This window comes from Podarcis filfolensis (genome assembly GCF_964270895.1).
Source record: "Podarcis filfolensis genome assembly, chromosome: 16".
Taxonomy (NCBI): Eukaryota; Metazoa; Chordata; class Lepidosauria; order Squamata; family Lacertidae; genus Podarcis; species Podarcis filfolensis.
Genome location: NC_139620.1, coordinates 40216862 through 40238227, shown reverse-complemented (window position 1 = coordinate 40238227; position 21366 = coordinate 40216862). Strand labels below are relative to the sequence as shown.

Below are 21366 nucleotides of genomic sequence, written 5' to 3'. Positions count from 1 at the left end.
CAATCCTTTCCCCCCAAGGTTTGTAGGTTATCATCCATAGTTTACCTTGCATACATGTTTCAAGGGACTTTATAACAGTACAAAATAAACAACTAAAGGTAGTTTTTTAAAAGTACCAGAAAGGTTACATTGAAGGGGGTTTAAAGGGTGAGGTCTCTGTTTATATTTCCCTGGGCACCATTCCTTTCCCCCCCCCTCCTCCAAATACTCTGTCACAAAAGATGCCCACTGGGTATCTCAGCCCCCGAGATGCTTTCCTTGCTGAGCTGGTCACCTTTCATTTGGTTGTCCTACCTTGATTTTGCCAGGCTGCATCTCACAGCTTTGTGGCTCAGCAGTAAAGACAAGTCACTTAAATGAACAGCTGACTTTATTGAACTGAGTCCTTGTACAGGATACAAAATGTGTTTAAGGAGGGACAGGGTGTGGGGAGAACAAAGTCCTGGCAGCAAGAACAGCCTACTTCTCTGTAGCCAGGGGGGTGGTTGCTAGTGTTGGGGAGCAACGGTTGGCCTGCTCGCAGAGTCGGTTGGTATGAGTGTTCCCTGGCGCAGCTGGCAAGGTCCTGCGCCTCACAGCTGTGTCCCACCCTTTAGAACTCATTGCTAAGATGTTGTCTCTCGCACAGTTCTCCCTCTTGTTCCTTGCTTCTACCAAAGTTGAGCTTGTGAAACTCTCTCTTAATTTCCAGGAAGGTTTTGTTCTTTGTCTCAGGAATAACAAAGGAGATGAAAATGACAACCAAGCAGCATTCTAGCAAAAACACAATGAAGCAGTACTGCTTGAGGCCTTTCTGGAAGAAGGAAAAAGAAAGCATGTCACGTGGGGGGGGGAACACCTTCTGTGCCCCTCCAGGCACTGCTGGATGGCTCAGCCTTCTCCATGAATTTCTCTCTCAGTGGCTACAAGTTACCTCCATCATCACTAGTGGGAAGAGCACCGTTGTATTTGGGCCCTGCTTGCAGCCTTCCCCAGAGAGGCTGCATCTGGCCAGCCGCTGTGAGAGCAGGATGCTGTGCTAGAGGGGCTCCTTTGACCTGATCCAGCATGCCTCAGAAGGAGATCCTGGACCATGAGCAACACCCCAACCCCCACCTGGAGTGGCTTTATCTGCTTAAGCTGGTCATTTGAATTCCTGCATCCACTATCACTGGCTAGAAATCTCTCCTGCTTAGTGAACTGGAATCATTGCACATCTTAGAAATTCTAGGAATTTGAATTAGATGCATTTTTCCCTTTTCATTTTTTGGGGAGACAAGTTCTAAATAGAGGTCATTAAAGGCTTAGAAAACATGATCTAAATGCATTTCTGGGCTGAACAGGCTGTTTTACTGGCAGCTGTTTCTGCTCATTCATGTACTTCTCAGCTCCCTTCGCAGGGGGTTGCTTCTAAAGGTATTAAGTGCTGGAAAGGAATTAGTGAAGATTTGTCCCTCGTGCATGAGGCACCTCCCTGATTCAAGGGCAGCTCATCATACGGAATTGCCTCCAATTGCACTAAGAGGTGAACCGTCTTTCTCGGGCTTTACTGAAAAGGGGCAGCCAGGGGTGCTGCTAAGAGAGCCCAGCCAGGGTTTGGTGCTGTCTCATCAGAGGCCAGCTTCAGTTCATTTTGTATTGATGTCAGGCAGTGGGGATGATGATGATGATGATGATGATGATGATAGAGAAGGGTGCTCTCTGGGGTTCCCTATATTTTATATCAACATTTATGAGCCCCTTTTTTGATGTGAAAGTGGACAGAAGCCCAGCTAGGAAGATAATAATAAAAACAACAAATTTCAATTGCAAAAACCAGGGCAACGGGCACAGCAGCGCCATCTCCTGATGAGTCCCCCTGAGTGGTGTCTTGCAGGAGCAGCCAAGGGAGGTTGGGTGGCTACAAACTGCCAGTTTACCTACCACAATGAAGGGGAAGAGCATCCCGATAGTGAAGAAGCTGAGCCAGCTCACCGAGCCTGCAATCATGTAAGCAGCTGGGCGCGAAGACTGGGTGAATAATTCTGTGGTCAAAGTGTTCGTCACCCCACCTGCAAACCAATTTTCAAAAAAGGTGGTGCTATGCTGGGGGAGTATTTCAATAAACAGAAAATAAAACAATTTCCCTTCCTAGATTAGGAAGCTGCTTGCATGTCTTGGAGGCTAGCAGCTAGGTTTTGTTGGAATCTGACTACAGAGCCATAGGCTAAGAACAAACGGACAGTTGTGGCAACTCCCTCTTCTTTTAAAGCATGGCAACTATTGTCATCCTTGGGTCTATGGAGGGAAGGCACGTCAGTACAGAATAGTAGTATCTGATGCCCATAAAATGGAGAGAATGCACCTAATAACAGCTCTACCTCTTGACCTAGGATGCTTCCCATCCCCTTCATGCCTGCCCTGAGCTTCTGGGAGAATCCAATGGTGCTTAATCTTGAGTAACAGTTGATGGGAAACGCAAGTGGGAGAGGGTTGTTGTCCTCATGTCCTGCTTAGGGCTTCCTGGAAGAGGCAGCTAGCTGGCCACCATGGGAACAGGAGGCTTTGTCCAGCAACCTGGTTCTTCTTGGGGACTTAGGATGCCTCCATGCATTTCCTGCACTTGCCCTCAGCAGGTGGGCTGTTTCAGTGCCTTCAAGCAGCCTGCTTAGCTTTTGCAGCATCCTGTTGGTAGCCCCGCTCTGCCTGTTGGTAAAACCCTGTGGCTCCAAAAGTCCCCAACTTAAAATCCAACAACTGGTAGTTGAGGGCACACGCAGTGGCTGCCCCAAATTCATCACTGGGAAGAGGTACCTGGTCCAAGCCCAAAACTCAAGATGAAGGCAAATATGCAGGCCATGCTCAGGTAGGGTGCCCACGAGTACACCTGGGGAAGAGAGAGCACATGGGAAGGCTTGGCACTGGCTGCAGCCACATGCCCCTCCCTCATGTAACCACCCTGAAGGGGATCAGGGCCAAGCCGGGGGTGGGAATCCAATAGCAGAGGGGCCAAGTACAGCGTGCTGTCTCTCCTGGCTTCCCTCCTGCTGCGCGGAAGACTCCTGAGACCTGCTGGCCTTCAGTGACTCCTCTCATGGTGCCTTGCTCATCAAGATTCAGCACCCATGCACACCACATGAGCAGGCATCATGTTGAAAAGCTGCATTGCAGCTGGCCCACATGTGTTCTGAACAAGACTACCCAGCCTACCTGGTACGTCAGGGAAAAAGTCAGCACTATGCACCACAAGGTCATCAGGGAGTAGCCTCCCAGGATCAGGACCCTTCTCCCCATAGACTCAATGAGCAAGCCCTGCGAAAAGAAGAGAAAAGCATTCACTCACTCAGCAGCAAGGAGGATTCCCTTTCTTGCCTCAGAAATTCAGATGGGCACAATTGGAACACTCATCACTTACGCAGGTGAGGGCAGTGAGGCACTCGCAAGCCCCAGTGCCAAGGGTCACGTAAGGAATGTTTTCTCGGGGGATCCCAGCTTCCTCAAATACATAACTTGCATAGAAGTAAATCTGTGAGTAAATACCAAAAACATAATGCATGGGAGGCAAATCACCAGGCAAAGCAGGCACAGCCCAGGCAATGTGGCCTGTGCAGAGTTAATTTGGGTAGGTATCTTACCTGGAAAAGCGGCTAATAAAAGAAAAGAAACTGCTTAATGTTACCACCTTCTAAAAACTGGTGTGCATAACTTGCCCACTACGGGGGCCTGGAAGTTCTGCATTCTTCCCTGGGAGGGTCGCCCTCCAATCTTCACAGGAAAGTGAGCTGGCTGTGAAAGGGCTGGTCAAGAGTGCCACCAGCCATGCTCTCACTGCTGATGTCCAGTGCAAGGGAGAGCACATGGAGGGGAACAGTGTGGGGTGGGGAGAGGGCCTGACTGACATTAGCTTTGCTCTTCATAGACAACTGGATCAGGCAAAGTTCAGTTTAAGAAGCAGATCGGCCAGCCAGCTTGGGTATGTAAAATGGAAAGCTGGACTTGGACACGAAACTGGCAGATAAACAACCCCACTCTGGTTCTGACAGTTGCTTCGGAACAAAGGATGGGTTGGAGTTTCTCCCGTAGTGAGTGACATTCAGACACTTCCCTGTCACCCCAGTTCCTAAAAAGGCTGACATTTTGCCCCCTTCCCAGTCCACCTTTGAGCCCAATGCACATTTCCCTGTTTGTGCTAACAATGGGAATAAATGTCCTTTCACATGTGTGCCCTTTGTTTGGACACATCTACACTGAGCCAGCTCCGCACCACCTTCAGTCTCTCAGCTCCCAGCCAAGGAATCCTGGGAACTGTAGTTCTATCAGAGAACAGAGCACCTAACCCGGGGTCAGCAACCTTTTTCAGCCGTGGGCCGGTCCACCATCCCTCAGACCATGTGGTGGGCCAGACTATATTTGGGGGGGGGAATAAAAATGAACGAATTCCTATGCCCCACAAATAACCCAGAGATGCATTTTAAATAAAAGCACACATTCTGCTCATGTAAAAACACCACAATTCCTGGACCATCCACAGGCCAGACTGAGAAGGCGATTGGGGCGCATCCGGCCCATGGACCTTAGGTTGCCTACCCCTCACCTAACCATACTCAGCATTTCCTCAAGGTGACAGCTGCCAGGAATCTCTTAGAGAAGTCCCAGCAGCTAAGCCATTTCCAAGTTGGCTGATGTTTGTTTGGAGTGTCAATGCATGTCCTTGCATGGCAGGGGGGAAACTAGGCAGCAGGCAAATGAGCAATGCCTGATGGAGAGCTGCTCTTCTCCTGAGTGGGGAGTGGCTCAGTCCTGGTACTCACCGCATTGATCCCGCTGAGCTGCTGGCCCATTGTCAAGAGGATGATGGTGATGAGCTGCCATCGGATGCTGCGGTCAGTGAAGAGTTGCCAGGGTTTCTTGGCTGCCTCACCACCAAGCGCAAAGCGCTCCTTCTGGATGTCCTCCATTTCTGCCTGGTAGTTCAAAGGGCCATGGAACCGTTTCATTGCTGGGAAGGATAGAGGAGAGCTTTTAGGGCCCAAGTGGGCCTTTGAGCACAGGAGATCTTCGTGAGGCCACCAAGAGCTGCTGCAGCTCAAGAGAGAGACAGGCAAGGGGCCTTGCAGTTTGGATCATAGAAACCACCCTCCCAACCACCCAATGGGAGAGGAGTCAGGCTGGCTACTTCACAGGTGCACCTGGACTCGGCACAAACTGGCTTGCCCAAGGCTCCACACCAAATCCTTGGACACACAACTCTTTGGAGCAGAAGGAAACAACCAGCAGTGGCTTGTGGGGTGTGAAACACAGAGTAGTCAAATACAACATTCCTAGAGTGGAAATAAAAAGGGGGTGTCTGGGCCAGCCAGTCAGAACTTCCTATTTCCTCCTGCCTGGGCTAGGACAAACTTCCTCTACATGTGACCAGAGGTGGGCGTGACCTCACCTGTGCAGGTAACAAAATAGCACAGGGGAGGAACCCATCTCTCTCTCTGACTCCATTCCTCGAAGAAGCAACATCTCTATCTCCTTATGGGATAGATTCCACATGTGTATATATTTTGTAACCTAAGTCTGCCTTCTGGGAAACTTCTGTGAACAGAATGTGAGTAAACTATTTTATATAGAAAAGCTAAAGCACAGAATGAACTCAGGCTTGCTAGAGAGGTTAAAAGCAACAAAAAAGGCTTTTATGGGTATGTTCGTAGCAAAAGGAAGAACAAAGAAACAGTGGGGTCACTCAGAGGAGAAGATGGTGAAATGCAAACAGGGGACACAGAAAGGGCTGAACTCCTCAATGCCTTCTTTGCCTCAGTCTTCTCCGATAAAGAAAACAATGCCCAACCTGAAGAATTTGGAGCAAATGATTCAGCAGAGGAAACACAGCCCAGAATAACTAAGGAGATAGTACAAGAATACTTGGCTAGTCTAGATGTATTCAAGTCTCCAGGGCCAGATGAACTGCATCCAAAAGTATTAAAAGAACTGGCAGATGTGATTTCAGAACCACTGGCAGTCATCTTTGAGAATTCCTGGAGAATAGGCGAAGTCCCGGCAGACTGGAGGAGGGCAAATGTTGTCCCTATTTTCAAAAAGGGGAAAAGAGAGGACCCAAATAATTACCGCCCAGTCAGTCTGACATCAATACCAGGGAAGATTCTGGAGCAGATCATTAAGCAAACAGTCTGTGAGCACCTAGAAAGGAATGCTGTGATCACCAATAGTCAGCATGGATTTCTGAAAAAGAAGTCATGTCAGACGAACCTGATCTCGTTTTTTGACAGAATTACAAGCCTGGTAGATGAAGGGAACGCAGTGGATGTAGCCTACCTTGATTTCAGCAAGGCATTTGACAAGGTGCCCCATGATATTCTTGTAAAGAAGCTGGTAAAATGCGGTCTTGACTATGCTACCACTCAGTGGATTTGTAACTGGCTGACTGACCGAACCCAAAGGGTGCTCATAAATGGTTCCTCTTCATCCTGGAGAAGAGTGACTAGTGGGGTGCCACTGTTACGAAAAAGGAGCAATGCTGCTGAGTGCTCCAGATGGCTGGAAAGCCAAACAGGATGTTGATGTTTGGGACTGTACCGTGGGAACAAAGGGACAGTCTATTCTGTGCACTGAGCAGCGGATGTTAGCTCAGAGTGTCACATGACCCTGTACTGGAAGTACATGGGTGGAGTTATTCTCTCTCTGCTATTGGTGTTGAGAGAGTGCAGACATGTTTTCTCTGCACTGCTGGAAAGACAGAAATAAAGGCATGTAAATACATTTCTGTCTGTCTCTCTCCCCTCCCTGGGGAATGAGGGAGGAGGGAAGGTGTGTCCTTCTCACGTTTGTGGAGGATCGCCGGGATCTCGCCTTGTCTTGCCGGGAGTCGCTGACGGGGGAGATCAACAAAGAATCCAAGCCGGGCACCTGGAGAGTGGCCAATTCCTCTGACTGATTAAGGCTTGATTCCGACAAATGGTAGCATACGCCGGTGGTTATCTGATCCATGGGAATCAGCATGAGAGGTGAGAGGTTGATGGATCGTGTGCCATCCTCTGCACCAAGGAAAGAAGATAACGTCTGCATTGCAGCCAGAAGCTGAACAGACTGCTGGACACCAAGAGGGGGTGTTTTCCAAGCAACGGAGCCCCAAAAAGGTATGCTGAATATCGGGCTAGAAGTGTGAACGCAGATTGATTTGATTCTCTGGTTCACAGGAGCTGCGTTTGGAAAACCAGCTCTGAGAGCAAAGGCTTGCATACCAGGCATACTTGTGGCTAGATAAGAAATCCTGTCTCAAGTAAGGAATGCACAGTTGCTAGGCAACGACGGTCAGTACAGTGGAAAGTTACTGACACGTGGGGCTGGCTCAGTGAGAGCCTGGGAAAGCGAAAGTTGTTTTGAATTCGCTTCTTTGCAAGGACTGTGAGACAGCTTGCAGATTGTCTGAGAGAGGCAGTAAACAACCCAAAAGAGACTTTTGGATTTTACAGGCTCGAGAGTGAGAGCTGAGACTTGGATTCAAAATGGATGCCAAGAAGGGGGGAGCCTTGCCTTACCCGCCTCCCCTGACTAATGACAATTATTCATCTTGGTCTGTAAAGATGAAGGCCCTGCTGCAGAATGAGGGGGTTTTTGGGGTGATTGAGAACCCCATCCCTCAAGCACCAACGCGAGGTTGGGAATCACAGAATGTGAAGGCCAGGACGGCTATAATTCTGTGTGTCTCGGATGATCAACTTGTGCATATTCAGGATTTGGAATACGCGCAAGAGATTTGGGAAACGCTGCGTAGAACACATCAGAGGGATGCTGGCTCTTCAGCGTTGCTGTATTTTGAGAAGCTGACCAATCTGAGGCTTGCGCCTGATGGAGATGTTCAAGCGCACCTGACAGAAATGAAATATCTGCGCCAGCAGATGGTGGAACGCAATTTCCGTCTACAGGAGGAAGTGTTTTGCTTCATGATGATAAACAGCCTAAATCGGACTTACAAAACGGTTGCCAGTCAGCTTGGTTCCCTTCCGGCGCAAGATTTGACCGCGGAGAGGGTGTCTGCCGTTGTTTTGAATGAACACGTCAGGCTTGCTGCACTGGAGGTGAAGGACAGGGGGAGGGAGGAACGGAGTTCTAATTCCCCCACTGATGTTGCTACTGGAGAGACTGCTGTAACTTTGAACGTTGTCCGATGTTACAATTGTGGACAGGCTGGGCATCTTCAGCGGAACTGCAAGAAGCCACGCCAGCCAAAAGAAGCTGAGGGCCGCTCAGCAAAGCCTGAGGCAGCAGGCAAAGGTCATACCAAGTCTTCGGTGAAACCTGCAAAGGCCCTGATGGCGAAAGGAACCACGCCAGATGTTGGACACTCGTTTATAGTCGATACAGGCTGTTCTGTTCATATGTCCCCACACAAAGGACTCTTTTCAACGTTTAAGAAGCAAAGCTTCGCTGTGAAACAAGCCAACGGTCAGGAGCTGGAAGCGACTGGGATAGGAACTGTGTATCTTAAGAGTCTGAACCTGACTATACACAATGTTTACTTGGTTCCTGAATTGAAGTTCAATCTGCTGAGTGTTTCGCAGATTGCAAAGAAAGGACTCAAACTGTCCTATGATGATAAGAGCTGCAAGATCTTCAAAGATGGAGAGTTGTATCTTTCTGCCAGAGAGAAAGATGGACTGTATTTGTTGACTTTTAAGCAAAGTGATTACATGGAATGTAATTCTGAGTCTAACTTGATTTCTCTTGCAGGTGTGATCAAAACGAGCGCCAAGAAGGTGGCCAGGGTCGACAGAGCGTTTCAGCGGGTGTATGCTGATGTGATTGGTCCTCTAGAACCATCTAGAGGCAATGCAATATTTTATCTTGTGTGTGTGGATCATTTCTCTAACTTTGTCTGGATTTATGTGTTACAGAGGCCACAGGAAGCCTTGGAAAGGTTTCAGGAGTTTTGTGACAAGGTTAAAAATATGCATGATGCTAACATTGATTGTCTTTTGACAGATGAGAAGCAAATTTTTCTTTTACAGGATTTCCAGAGGTTCCTGCAGAAGAAAGGGATAAGACACAAGGTTGCTGTTTCAGCGGAAGCATGGAACAGGGGTGTCTGTGTACGGGTGAACAAATAATTGCAAAAGGGGATGAATGCGCAATTGCTTAGTTCACATCTGCCACATGAGTACTGGGCCGAGTCGCTAATGTCGTTTTGTTATACGTGGTTGAGAAAGGTTTCAAAAGAGTTGGGAAGTTCTCCTTTTGAGAAACTGTTCCATAGAAAACCTTCTGTTGCCCATTTCAAGGTTTTTGGGTCTCATGTGAGGACAGAAGCTCCAGGTGGAGTAAAGAATGCCAGAGGCATTTTTGTGGGATATGAAAAGGGTCTCTACAGAGTAATTTTGTCTGAATCTGGTCAGGTGATTCTCACAAAATTTATAGAGAGTGCTCCTGAACAGGAGAGAGTGATAGTACACACATTTCCCACAGAGGACGATTCAGATGATGATGATGATTTTACAGACTACAGTGGTACTGAGAGCGACAGTGATAGCTCAGAGAGCTCTGTTGTCACAGTCATTGAGAGGAAATCTCACACAATGGATAGACCTTCACAGGTGAAGGATGAACCACTGTTTACTATTGGAACTGGTTCTCCTAAGAGTCCTGAGACTGAACCAGTGAGCAGAGAGGATCAGCACCTCTTACGCAGGTCTGAGAGAGTCACAAAGGGTGAACCACCCAAAAGGTACTCAGAAGAGTTTGCTAACTTAGCTGTTGCATGTGTTGCTGTTGTAAACAACCGGGGACAGGTTGGAGCTGTGTCTGAGTCAGAGACAAAGACACAACAGAGAGTTGCTAGCCAAGGTAATGCAGATGCACTCATTCCTTGGAAGCCAGACAACCAGAGAGGTACACTGGGGAAACCAGTGGCGGGTAGTTCCAAGGGTGGAACTGAAACAACAGGGGAGTGTTATGTGTATAACAACTGTTTGTTTTCTTCTCTGGATCACGCTTTGCTTGCTGCAACACGCATTGATTCTTTTGGGGGAGGATGTTACGAAAAAGGAGCAATGCTGCTGAGTGCTCCAGATGGCTGGAAAGCCAAACAGGATGTTGATGTTTGGGACTGTACCGTGGGAACAAAGGGACAGTCTATTCTGTGCACTGAGCAGCGGATGTTAGCTCAGAGTGTCACATGACCCTGTACTGGAAGTACATGGGTGGAGTTATTCTCTCTCTGCTATTGGTGTTGAGAGAGTGCAGACATGTTTTCTCTGCACTGCTGGAAAGACAGAAATAAAGGCATGTAAATACATTTCTGTCTGTCTCTCTCCCCTCCCTGGGGAATGAGGGAGGAGGGAAGGTGTGTCCTTCTCACGTTTGTGGAGGATCGCCGGGATCTCGCCTTGTCTTGCCGGGAGTCGCTGACGGGGGAGATCAACAAAGAATCCAAGCCGGGCACCTGGAGAGTGGCCAATTCCTCTGACTGATTAAGGCTTGATTCCGACAGCCACAGGGTTCTGTCTTGGGCCCGGTCTTATTCAACATCTTTATCAACGACTTGGATGATGGACTCAAGGGCATCCTGATCAAAATTGCAGATGACACCAAACTGGGAGGGGTGGCTAACACCCCAGAGGACAGGATCACACTTCAAAACGACCTTGACAGATTAGAGAACTGGGCCAAAACAAACAAGATGAATTTTAACAGGGAGAAATGTAAAGTATTGCACTTGGGCAAAAAAAAATGAGAGGCACAAATACAAGATGGGTGACACCTGGCTTGAGAGCAGTACATGTGAAAAGGATCTAGGAGTCTTGGTTGACCACAAACTTGACATGAGCCAACAGTGTGACGCGGCAGCTAAAAAAGCCAATGCAATTCTGGGCTGCATCAATAGGAGTATAGCATCTAGATCAAGGGAAGTAATAGTGCCACTGTATTCTGCTCTGGTCAGACCTCACCTGGAGTACTGTGTCCAGTTCTGGGCACCACAGTTCAAGAAGGACACTGACAAACTGGAACGTGTCCAGAGGAGGGCAACCAAAATGGTCAAAGGCCTGGAAACGATGCCTTATGAGGAACGGCTAAGGGAGCTGGGCATGTTTAGCCTGGAGAAGAGGAGGTTAAGGGGTGATATGATAGCCATGTTCAAATATATAAAAGGATGTCACATAGAGGAGGGAGAAAGGTTGTTTTCTGCTGCTCCAGAGAAGCGGACACGGAGCAATGGATCCAAATTACAAGAAAGAAGATTCCACCTAAACATTAGGAAGAACTTCCTGACAGTAAGAGCTGTTCGACAGTGGAATTTGCTGCCAAGGAGTGTGGTGGAGTCTCCTTCTTTGGAGGTCTTTAAGCAGAGGCTTGACAACCATATGTCAGGAGTGCTCTGATGGTGTTTCCTGCTTGGCAGGGGGTTGGACTCGATGGCCCTTGTGGTCTCTTCCAACTCTATGATTCTATGATTCTATGATTCTATGATATACTGTTATACAAGACTGTGTCGTGTCTATTCTTTTAAGAGGGAATAAAAGGGAATTCCCAGGAAACTTATTTTAGAGGCCTATGCACGCCTGGCAAAGACGTTATCCGCTGTGCAATTTTTAAAAGGGGGAATGTTACTCTGCTAAATTATAGAACTTGTTAACACAAGTTGGGAAGGATATAATTAAACAATATATCCTCTCCTGCCTCCCTGAACATTCCCACGTGGCTAAAAGCCTCTCTGGGGAGGTAAGTAACCTTTTGGGGAGCAGGGTGTCTGGGGCTGAGAGCGAGGGGGTGGGGTGGGGGAAGCAAGGAGCAGTGGATGCTGAAGGGCAGACTTCACCTTTGATGCATTTCATCTCATCCCCTTGGTCAATGAAGAGAAACCGGGGACTTTCTGGAAACCAGGGTAGGGTCAAGAGTTGGATGAAGGCTGGGAAGCAGCTGCTTGAGAGCAGGAAATGCCAGTAGGCCTCTCCGCCAAGTAATTCCCTGCAGGAAGAACAGACAATGCTGAGACAAGGGGCTGCCAGCTCCATTCTGATCCTGGGACAACAAGCCAGGCCTGAGCTGAGCAGCCCCCTCTGGGAGATGAGGGCCCCGACACTCACCTTAAGCCAATAACCTGTCCTGTTAGAATCCCCCCTGTCAGGAAGATGGAGCTGCCCATGACCATAGCGCCTCGCAGGTGCTTAGGGGCAGCCTCGCCTATGTAGAGAGGCTGCACACAGAGACCGATGCCTGGAAATGGAAGAGGAAATCAGTGGCCTCCCTTCTTCATTGCAGGATCCACACACAGGAGAGCCTCAGGGGCTGCAGGTGGCCTTTCATTATAGGTTGCTAGTGGTGTCACAGGGTGTTCAGCCTCAACAACACCACCAGAAAAAGAAAGCAAAGGTTCACAAAATAAAACTACATAAAGGCCCTTTGCAGTAGGATGTGCCCACACAAAGTAAGACCACTAGCTGATCATTGATGAAGTCACAGGTGCACAAACATATCCCACATGTGCCCTTAATGCCCCTGAAATCCCACCAGGTGAATTTTCCCAGGTGCAAAGTTGAGTGTTACCTGTGTTCATACCAATCAGAAATCTCCCAGCAATGAGCAATTCATACAATCCGGCTGGAAAGCTAATTCCCATGAGGATGGCGGCCAGAATGGCAATAAAGTTGTTCATTAAAAGAGCTCCTTTCCTGCAAAGGAGGAGGGTAACAGGATTGCACCCTTGAGGGACAGAGAATTTTTTGTCACAGACCCTGACGGGCTCCTGGACAAAGTTGGCACAGCGTTCAAGGACCTCCAAGAGAAACAGGCAAATTTAAACATCTTAGATAAGCTGGTTGGAATCCACAAGGTCCTCTTTCCCACTAAACCACACAATGGAGAGTCACCCCTCTGGAGACTCCCCGCCCTGCCCCCAACACTCCTATTTTTGCTGATAGGGTTGTGCTTGGCTTTGAGTGCTGGAAGATGAGCTGAAAGACCCACTCAGTCAATGTCCTGGTTATTCTTGGGCAAGTCTCACTCTTTCAACCCAGCCTCACAGGGTTGTTATGCAGGGGAAATTAAGTTGGGGACTGCGTACATGGCCTCACTTCTTTCGTATTAAGCAATCCAAAAAAATAAAGAAAGCAATACAACCATTTTTCTTCTTATGATAAGAAGCATCCTGCAGAAGAGTGAAGCTTCTTCTGCAGAAGCCAGAAGCGTGTGCTCTTCCATCTTGCTCACCTGCCCAGGCGGATGGCCAGGCTGCCTCCAAGGTGAGCCCCAAAGAGCCCTCCCAGGGAGAAAATGGAAGCAATGGTGGACCAGAGGAGGGTCAGCATGCTGGAACTGAGCTCTGCCTGGTAACGCCTCTGCCAGGTGTCATTGAGGAACTTGTGGATGTGCTGGAAGGACAAAGTGGAGAGATCATTTAGCGCTGCTGCCAACTCCTCTTCTCCAGGGGCAGCAAGCCCTTCTGCCTCTTTGTCTTGAGACCCAGACCCAGCGCATGGTGGCTGGTTGGCCTGATCCCAGGCAGGAATTAATTGTGCCAGGAAAGTGGGACCTCGTGGGTGAGCAGCATCCCCTTTACACAGCCATCTCCTTGCAGCCTGACATGGCGTTATCCAGGGCTTGGCCCATCTATTTTTTTTTTTTTTTTTTTTTAAATAATATTTATTGAAGTTTCCAAAATACAGAAAGAGAAGAAAAGAAATTATGAAGATACATTCAGAACCTTATTTTCAAACATCCACTTTCTGGGACTCCCCCCTTCCCCCACCCCTACCGTATTCCCCTTTCATATTGTTGTTTCCACAAGTTCTGTTTCTGATTTAAAGCACAATTTATATACCCCATTGTTCAAATTTAAATTTATACAAACCTTATGCAACACCCTTGATAAAAAAAAGCAAAAGATCTCTCCCCATAGCCCGCCCCCTTTTCTTTCCACAATGTCCCCCTTTTTTCCCATTAAAGTAAAAGCACACAGAATAAAAGTATAAAAAAAATAAGAAATATATTAGAAAAAAGAAAACCAATTCAGAAAATAGTTGCAAGCCTTTGGATTCTAATTCTCCCTCCCCTTCCCCGGTTTAATTTCCCTTATCCTCCAATCTATGTTTCCAGCCTGGAAGTCTTAAGTCCATCAATCCCATTTTTCCCCCAACTCCTTGCAGAATTATTTCCCATTTTTAGGATTACTTTTTAAAAATTAATTCCTAAATCTTTAAAAATGTCAAATTATAAAATTCCCCCCATTGTTCTTTCAAGGTTATAGTCCAGCTTCCTCTTGTTCCGCTGCTAAAACTTTCTTATTCAGAAGTTTAGTAACTCTACATGGGTTGTTGTTATTCAGGAACAAAAACTTGCGTTCAGTCCCTTCCTTCTTCAGTAAAGTATTCTGTTGTCTCCTTTTAGTCTAAACACCCTGTAGACGAGATTCAGTTTCAGTTTTGCAGCTTTCCCAGGAGATAACCAGTTCTGTGAAATTCCGAAGTGTTGTATTTTTCCCGGCTTACGCCCATCTTTGTAATGTCCCGAAGCTCCTCTAGGGGGGTTGTTGTAACTTTGTTTCCAAAAATCCGATTGTTCTCCGTATTTTCGCCATTTTGTATTCAAGTCTTAACAAATTATATCAAGTTGTAACAAATTTGACCAGCAAGGTCCTTGTAATAAAATCCTCTTTAAAATTCCGACTTTGACAGCTACTTTGACAGCTGTCAAAATCACCGGCTCTTTTCACCAGGCTCACTCCTCAATCGCCCCGGTTCCCAGGGAGGGGGGTGCATTTTCCTTCTCCTTCAATTCTTCCTCCAGCACAATTCTTGTACTTTCCCATCATGGAATTCTTGATTTTAGCAAAGATACCGTTCTTTTTGGGCCTTGGCTTCCCAATCCTTGTTTTAAAATGTCTACAATAGGGAGGGGGACTGACTTCCTTTTTAGATCCCCCCCCGCTCGTCTCAAATCCAAAAAATTTTTCTTCTTTTAAACCCGATTTCCAATTTACTCACGGGTTGTTGTTAAAAGTCCAAATTCTCAATGGAAGAAGTCAGCGCTCTCCGCCGGATGGCATGCGGCTTCGCTCGGCAGGGGTGGCAGAGGACTCAAAGCACCACGCTTCTCCCCGGCACCCGATCCGTAGCCTTTAAAAAGGCTCCTTCACGAGTCGGGAGGGCGCTAGCGGTGCTAGCCGAGTCTCCAAGTCCACGGCCCCCGTGGCCGTGGTTTCTAAGGGTCCCCGCATCGCCGGTGCGGTAAAACCCAGCCCCTGCCGAGCCGGCTCCCTCCGGAGCTCGGAGGGAGTCCGCCATTCGGCGATGGCGCCAACCCGGAAGTCGGGCTTGGCCCATCTAATCCAAGCCTCCCACCTTGACCAGAAGCATCTCTTTCCTTGCCCAGCTACACAACAGCCTTTCTGTAGCAAATGCCACAGGAGAGAGAGAGCAAGCCAGGGCCTGGTGAATGCAGAGTTTACTTGAGGGTTGCTCCCGGCCCCCAGGTGCCTCTCGGCAATTTAGTCCATGGACCTTGAACTCTTACAAGGACCATATGATGTTCACCTCACATTTGTGAGGAACTGGTACCTGTGCTTTGAGGCTCCTTGTGTCTTCATATGAGGCAAACACCCAGCTAAAAAATTGCTCAAGCAAACCTGGCAAGACTAGTTGTGTTCACTTGTTTTTAAATTTTGCTTATTTTATTTGTATATTGATAATTGCTTGTATTGTTTTCATGTATACTGCTTAGGCTTTTAAAAAGTAGTTTATAAATTCTTCTAAATAAATTGGCAGGTGCTCAGGGGTTTTGTGGTCCTCGCCCCCTCCCACCCTCTAACTTATGGACTTGGGCAGGCTGTGGGGCATCTTGTTAGTTTGAAAAGGAGATTTACAGTGTGAGGTAGAAACCTTGCAGGGGGGCGTACCCTAACAGCAAGAAGCAGGAAGTAGCAGCAGGAGTCAGGACATGGTAATGCTTACATTTGTTGGTGAACAACTGATCAATGACTTGGCAGAGCCGCAAGGACTTGCTAGGGCAACCACACCCAGTGCTCCATTCACTGAGCCACTGCCACTCTTCAAGGCTGTGGGCACCTTGCCTCTGCCCCTCTCTATGCAGAGAGAGGTGGCTCTGTTTCCATGGCAACAGCTGCCTAACCCTCTTATTGAAGGACAGTCATATTCCCATTGCCAGGCCACCATGAAACCAGAGAGGCTGGTGAGAGGGAAAGTGGGGAGGTGTGGGGCTTGGCTTTCCCAGATTCCCAGGGCCAGCAGAGGGCCCCCGGTGTTGATTCCTGACAATGTCCCCAACTATGCTCCCCTCCCCCCGCCACCGCCACCACACACAGGCACTGGTTGTCCTCTAAGAGATGCTTCATTGTCTCACTCAAGAGTCTGGGAGGGGGGAATCCATCTTTCTGAATGCTGGGTCATGGTGAGACGAAGGGCAGGCCATTTTCTCTTCAACAGACCAAAATATACCGGCATCCTCTGAACTCTGCTATCCGTGCAGCCCCAGGCTCTCAATCCATGAGACATCAGCCTGTTTGTCTCACTCTTTTTTCAGTCTCGTGCTTTTATCTCTCCATGGTTACTTTGTTTTAATTATTTTTAAAATGCATGAAATGTTTTGGTAAATCAAGATTGCACTCTTTAATCAGAAAGGGAATCAGCTGATGATGGGCGAGGGCAGCCGCCTGCCTCCCTCCAGACTTGCTCAGTTTTACGATCTATAGCCTTACTGTCGATTTATGACAGCACAATGGAGCCATCACCAGCTCTTGGCCAGTCTCCCCTCCTCAGGGGCAATTGGGGCAAGGCAGGACTGGAAGGAGGAGATTCTTCTGGTTGGCCCTTGTGGCCTCCTGCCCAATGATGGCAGCCAAAGTAGCCCTGAGGGAAGGGAGAGGGACAAAGCCCCCCTGTATCTGGGGAGGACAAGTGGCCCCCATTCCTTGACACAAATCTGGGGTGGAGTGTTCATTTAGTTTGGACTGCATGAGTCGCCTGCATGATGCAGATATTTGAACGATGGTGCGTCCTGCCGACAACCTGACAGCTTTTTATTTATCCTCATGGCTTGATAAGAAGTGTTTCTGGGGAAGAGGTTTACGAAAGCAACAGGCAACTTTGCTCCAAGCCTTTGATAGGTCAGAGAATAGTGTAGAGTAACCCTCCCATCTCCAGCAATAGAAAAGAGATAAAAACAGCATCTCACCTCGGTGGGTGCATTGATGACTGAAACATTGTACCCATATTGAAAGGTGCCTCCGATTCCTGCCGCACAAACAGCCAAAAGGAGCGTCCAAGTCGGGAGCTAGAGAAAGAAGCCAGAGACCCTCATGGTCCAGAGAGTCATGCTACTTGGAACAGACTGGAGCCTTCCCCCATAACCTCTCATCCCAAGAGCCTTCCTTCAGAGAATGGGATCTCTCACTTTTGCAGATTATAACTGACATCTAAGCAGCCTTTGCCAAGCTCTGCAGATGTTATGGATTAGCAGTCCTATCAGTCCCAGCCAACCAACGTGGCTGTATGATGCTGAGGCGGATGACAGTGGCAGTCCAAAATATCTGGAGGGCAACAGGTTGGGGAAGGCTTCCCTCAGGCCCAGGGGGCAGGCATTTTATGCCACCCTCCTCTCCAGCAGAGAGGCTGCCACAGAGGTGCGCTGATGCTGGACTACCTGTAACACCCACAGTTCTGAACTAAGGGAGAAGCGGATTTGTACTCACACTGAAGTCAAGCATAATAAATGTGATCAGATGGTTTATAAACTGAATCAAGCAATTAATTAAGAAGCATACCAATGAATTAAGAACACAAGCAAGCACCATTGATTGCATGGCACAGTGGCAGCAATTGGGCACCCGCTGAACAGCAGGTCTGGCATTGCCCTTTGGCCTGTGGGTTTCTGCTCCTTGTGCTGCCTCTGCTTCCAGGTGCCCCGTCCACCTGTCGTCTTCTCTTCCTCTTGCATTTTAAAGCAGAGGCAGGACAGCTCAGTCTGTGGGGTATGAGACTCTTAATCTCAGGTTGTGGGTTTGAGTCCCCCGTTGGCATGGACATAGCCAATGGGGGGCAGGGGGCAGCTAAACCCCCCCCCCAGATCAAGTAAAACAATAGAAAGTCCTGTCCTCCCCCAACAAAAATCCTGGCTACTCCCATGCCCATTGGACAAAACATTCCTGCATTGCAGGGGGTTGGGCTAGATGACCCTCGTGGTCCCTTACAACTCTACAATTCTAGGATTCAGCTTCTCCATTCCCCACCTGCCTTGGATCTTTCCCAGCACTACAGAGGTGTTGGCTTTCCTTTTCCTGAATGCAGTTCAGCTTCCCAGGGTCAGCACCAACAAACTTCAGATGCTTGCAGGTCGCTAGAATCCTGGCAAAGCACACAGGACCTGACTAGCTACTACCTGATCCAACAAGGCAATCATTGTGACCTTTAGCAAGAGTTGCAGAATCAGGATCCCTGAGCACAGCTCACTCTTGCCCATCAGAGCTCTCCTCTTTGTGAGTTTGCATTCTTGCTTTGTGAATTTAAAAAAGTGGCAGACAACAATTTCTAGCAAAAAATGGAAAACAAGGAGAGCAGGCAAGTTTGGGGGTGGCTCATGAGGTTTGAGCCTGCTGCAGAACAGTGTTTGCTGAGTGGCCCAACTGTTCAAAGCGAGCTTTGCCGGGTGACACCTCATTTGACCCACAGAACTGCTGCCCTGTTTGATGGAGGAATCCTGCTCCACCAGGCAGCAGAGGCAGGAGCTGTTTGGCATCTGTCCCCACTTGGAAACCTGCCCATTGGCCTCCCGCCTTGGTCCTCAAGTAGGAATAGCCTCTTTGCCAGGTAATCCCTTGGCATGTGACCCAGGCTGATCAAGTCTGGCTTGAGCACAAAGGAATGCACACACACAAAACTACCACCCCAACACCAAAGTTACTGGCTACATCATGACTCACTCTGGACTTTCTGAATCGTGAGGAAATCAAAGCCCCAAACTGGAAAACAAACAAATCCTTTCCCACTGCTCACTATAGTTCTCTGGGGCTGCTGTGTTTCTTGACTTTGCCTTTGTCCTGGGGGAGGGGGCAAGGTGGAGAGGAAGGACTTCCTTGGGACACAACCGCCAGTGCCTCGTTGTTTCCCTTTTGTCCTAGACTGGGCGGTGGGAGGGGCCTTGGCTTCACCTCGAGGCTGGCAGACAAGGAGATGACCAAGCACTCGCGCAACAAGCTGCGTGTGCAGAGCAGGGCAGCCACACAGGAGAACCATCCCCATCACTGCTGAGAGCCTCGTGACTTCCTGCTTGTGATGCTGATGTGGATGGATTATCTGAGGAATTAATCACTTGACAGGATGAGGAGCTGTCATTCATTATGCTCTTAGCTTTTCACATTCCTGCTTCCTTTCCTTCACTCCTGACATGCCACAACATTAAACTGACCCACCTTGAGACAAGCAAATGGGGGCTGAGGGATGGGAGAGGTGTCTGTTCAGGGATGTGGATGCTCCAGCACAGTTGGTTAGACTCTTCACCCAAAACAGAGTTCAGTGCGGTCACTTGGGCCATCAGTCTCTTGCCAACAGCGGCAAGTATCAGAGCTCAACACATGCCTTCGCCAAAGCCGAAATGATGGTGAAGCAGTAGCTGCAGCCATATGCCCCCATTCCAGACTCTGACCCCACCCCCATTTATTACTTACAGAATTAAACTCCGCTTTTATTTCTCTGTTCTGCACCCTGAGAGAGAGAGGACAATTCTCCACACGAGTCACCAATATATAAATATTTGCTCACTCACTGACAGTGGTGTCAAAATGGTTGAAGTGCAGTGGGTAGAAAATTGAAATTTAACAATCAAAACAAATCCCCCCTCAGGTACCTACCATCAACTGCCCTGTACGAAAGATGCTGTTGACTTTATTTATTTATTTATCTGTCGAATTTATTGCCAGCCTTCATCAACAGGTAGCTGCACAGCTTGCAACAATATTACAATCACTGGAAATAATTTACAATCGGAATAATAGGGTGGGTCCTGAAATATATATTTCACAGGTATCAAAGGCCAGGATGAAGCGGTGCCTCTTCAGCATAGGGTGGGAGCCGAATGACAAAGGTGCCAGATGCCCCTTCTCTGTGGGGAAGGAGGGATGACACAGCTAGTGCCACCAGAACTATCAAGAGCACACACCCCCCGTCAATCTGAACACCCAAGATGGTCTCTAAGGGTATTTGGGGGCTTTTAAGAAGGTAGTGTAATCTTACCTGCAAGCCTCTCTAGAAGAATTTGTATCCTAAAAGGCTGGGTAGATAGATAGTCAGGCAGATACTTCTCAAATTCATGCTGCAATTTCCATTATCAGTTGCCTCATGAAAGTATTCACACAACCCACCATCTGTTTGTTAGAAGGGATCTCCTCTAAAATCAGGGTATGCAAATCTGCATCCTCACTTCAGTTGCCTCTACAACGCACACACATCCCCTCCTGCATTACGAGACTCAATACTTCTGCCTTTTCCCTGAAACCTAAGCCCACGGCCGCCTTGTCGCCTGTGACTCTGCAAGCTTGCTTACCTTGCTAGGCTGTCCAGCACCTTTCAGCAGCGGCTGGTGCTCCATTCTCCACACCTGGCAGGTGGCCTTCTCACCAAGGTGGCTGAGCTACAGCAGAAGGAGGCTGAGAGGTGCCACCGTTGGGGTGGCAAAGTGCTGTTGCAGCAGACCCCAGAGCCTTCATGCCAAGGTACTCCAGACTCGGCTGTCTATGGAGTTTTATGGGTTGGGACTCATCACAGCCTGCCAGCGAGTCAAAGCATTTCAGGGGTCACCCCACAAAGAACTTTTTCACCAACTGTGAAAAGTCCATTCGTTTTGGTTGCTCAGGGAAACATGCACATTAGTGACTAGTTTGTTGTGGGCCCCCATTTGTCCGTGAAGAGAGAGATATAAAGAAGCAAACAGAGAGCTGGGAGGAGACAATTACCTTGTGATTTTCCCTCATTCCTCCCTTGGACCTCGAGCCTCTGGCAGGACACTTGGAGCAGTCCATGGAGTATGGAGCAATGCGCAGAGCTGATGAAGCATCCGAGGGCCCTTCTCTCGCATCTCAGCTCTTCCACCTAGAGGCCCCTTGAAGCGCCAATAAGAAAGACTGAGCCCCTCACCTGACTGGCTTTCACATGTTGCTGGCTCAAAAAATTAAGTTGGCTTTAAACTGCAAACTCCATCCGGTGGGGAGGGAGGGCTCCCAGCTGAGTGCTGCTTACACAATGCGAGAGAAGAGACCTGGGAAGAAATGGGGCTGTCTGATTGGTGTCTCCCTTGGTGTCTCCAGGCTTCACGTCTGCCTGGAAAGAGCGGGTCACAGTCCAGAGCTTTTCAAACTAGCCCCCTTTGGGCAGAATTCTGTTGGAGATGCAGCAAAAGCCTCCA

General features: G+C 48.5%; 2 protein-coding genes across 5 annotated transcripts in view; one reads left to right on the top strand and one right to left on the bottom strand.

Annotated features, from left to right (window-relative positions):
* Positions 1 to 352: 352 nt before the first annotated feature.
* LOC310751152 (solute carrier family 2, facilitated glucose transporter member 11-like) lies at positions 353 to 21159 on the bottom strand. 4 transcript variants are annotated; one of them, XM_083590264.1, is made up of 12 exons: positions 20918 to 21159; positions 17146 to 17244; positions 13168 to 13328; positions 12505 to 12629; positions 12045 to 12174; positions 11777 to 11925; positions 4770 to 4957; positions 3374 to 3484; positions 3169 to 3270; positions 2773 to 2845; positions 1903 to 2030; positions 353 to 793 (listed from the first exon to the last, which is right to left on the bottom strand). In XM_083590264.1, the coding sequence occupies exons 1-12, from the start codon at positions 20981 to 20983 to the stop codon at positions 593 to 595; spliced, it is 1533 nt and encodes a 510-aa protein (XP_083446390.1). In that variant the 5' UTR covers positions 20984 to 21159; the 3' UTR covers positions 353 to 592. The 4 variants fall into 4 exon arrangements, with proteins under 4 accessions (XP_083446390.1, XP_083446391.1, XP_083446392.1 ...); XM_083590265.1 differs by lacking the exon at positions 20918 to 21159 and adding an exon at positions 20509 to 20881; XM_083590266.1 differs by lacking the exon at positions 20918 to 21159 and adding an exon at positions 20199 to 20326.
* The window catches only part of RSRC2 (arginine and serine rich coiled-coil 2), a 220960-nt gene continuing 214581 nt past the window's right edge, over positions 14988 to 21366 (top strand). Inside the window, exon 1 of the mRNA XM_083590385.1 lies at positions 14988 to 14993. The gene's annotated coding sequence lies outside the window, so the exon portion shown is untranslated. The remainder of the gene's footprint in view (positions 14994 to 21366) is intronic.

Bases quoted from the DNA above. Each gene is read 5' to 3' on its own strand.
- LOC310751152 (XM_083590263.1), bottom strand. From the start codon at position 19,208: ATGGGGATGGTTCTCCTGTGTGGCTGCCCTGCTCTGCACACGCAGCTT. The intron at 13,329-17,145 runs GTGAGATGCTGT...TTGTCCTTCCAG, and splicing joins TCATCAATGCACCCACCGAG to CACATCCACAAGTTCCTCAA. The intron at 4,958-11,776 runs GTGAAGTCTGCC...TATCCTTCCCAG, and splicing joins TGAGATGAAATGCATCAAAG to CAATGAAACGGTTCCATGGC.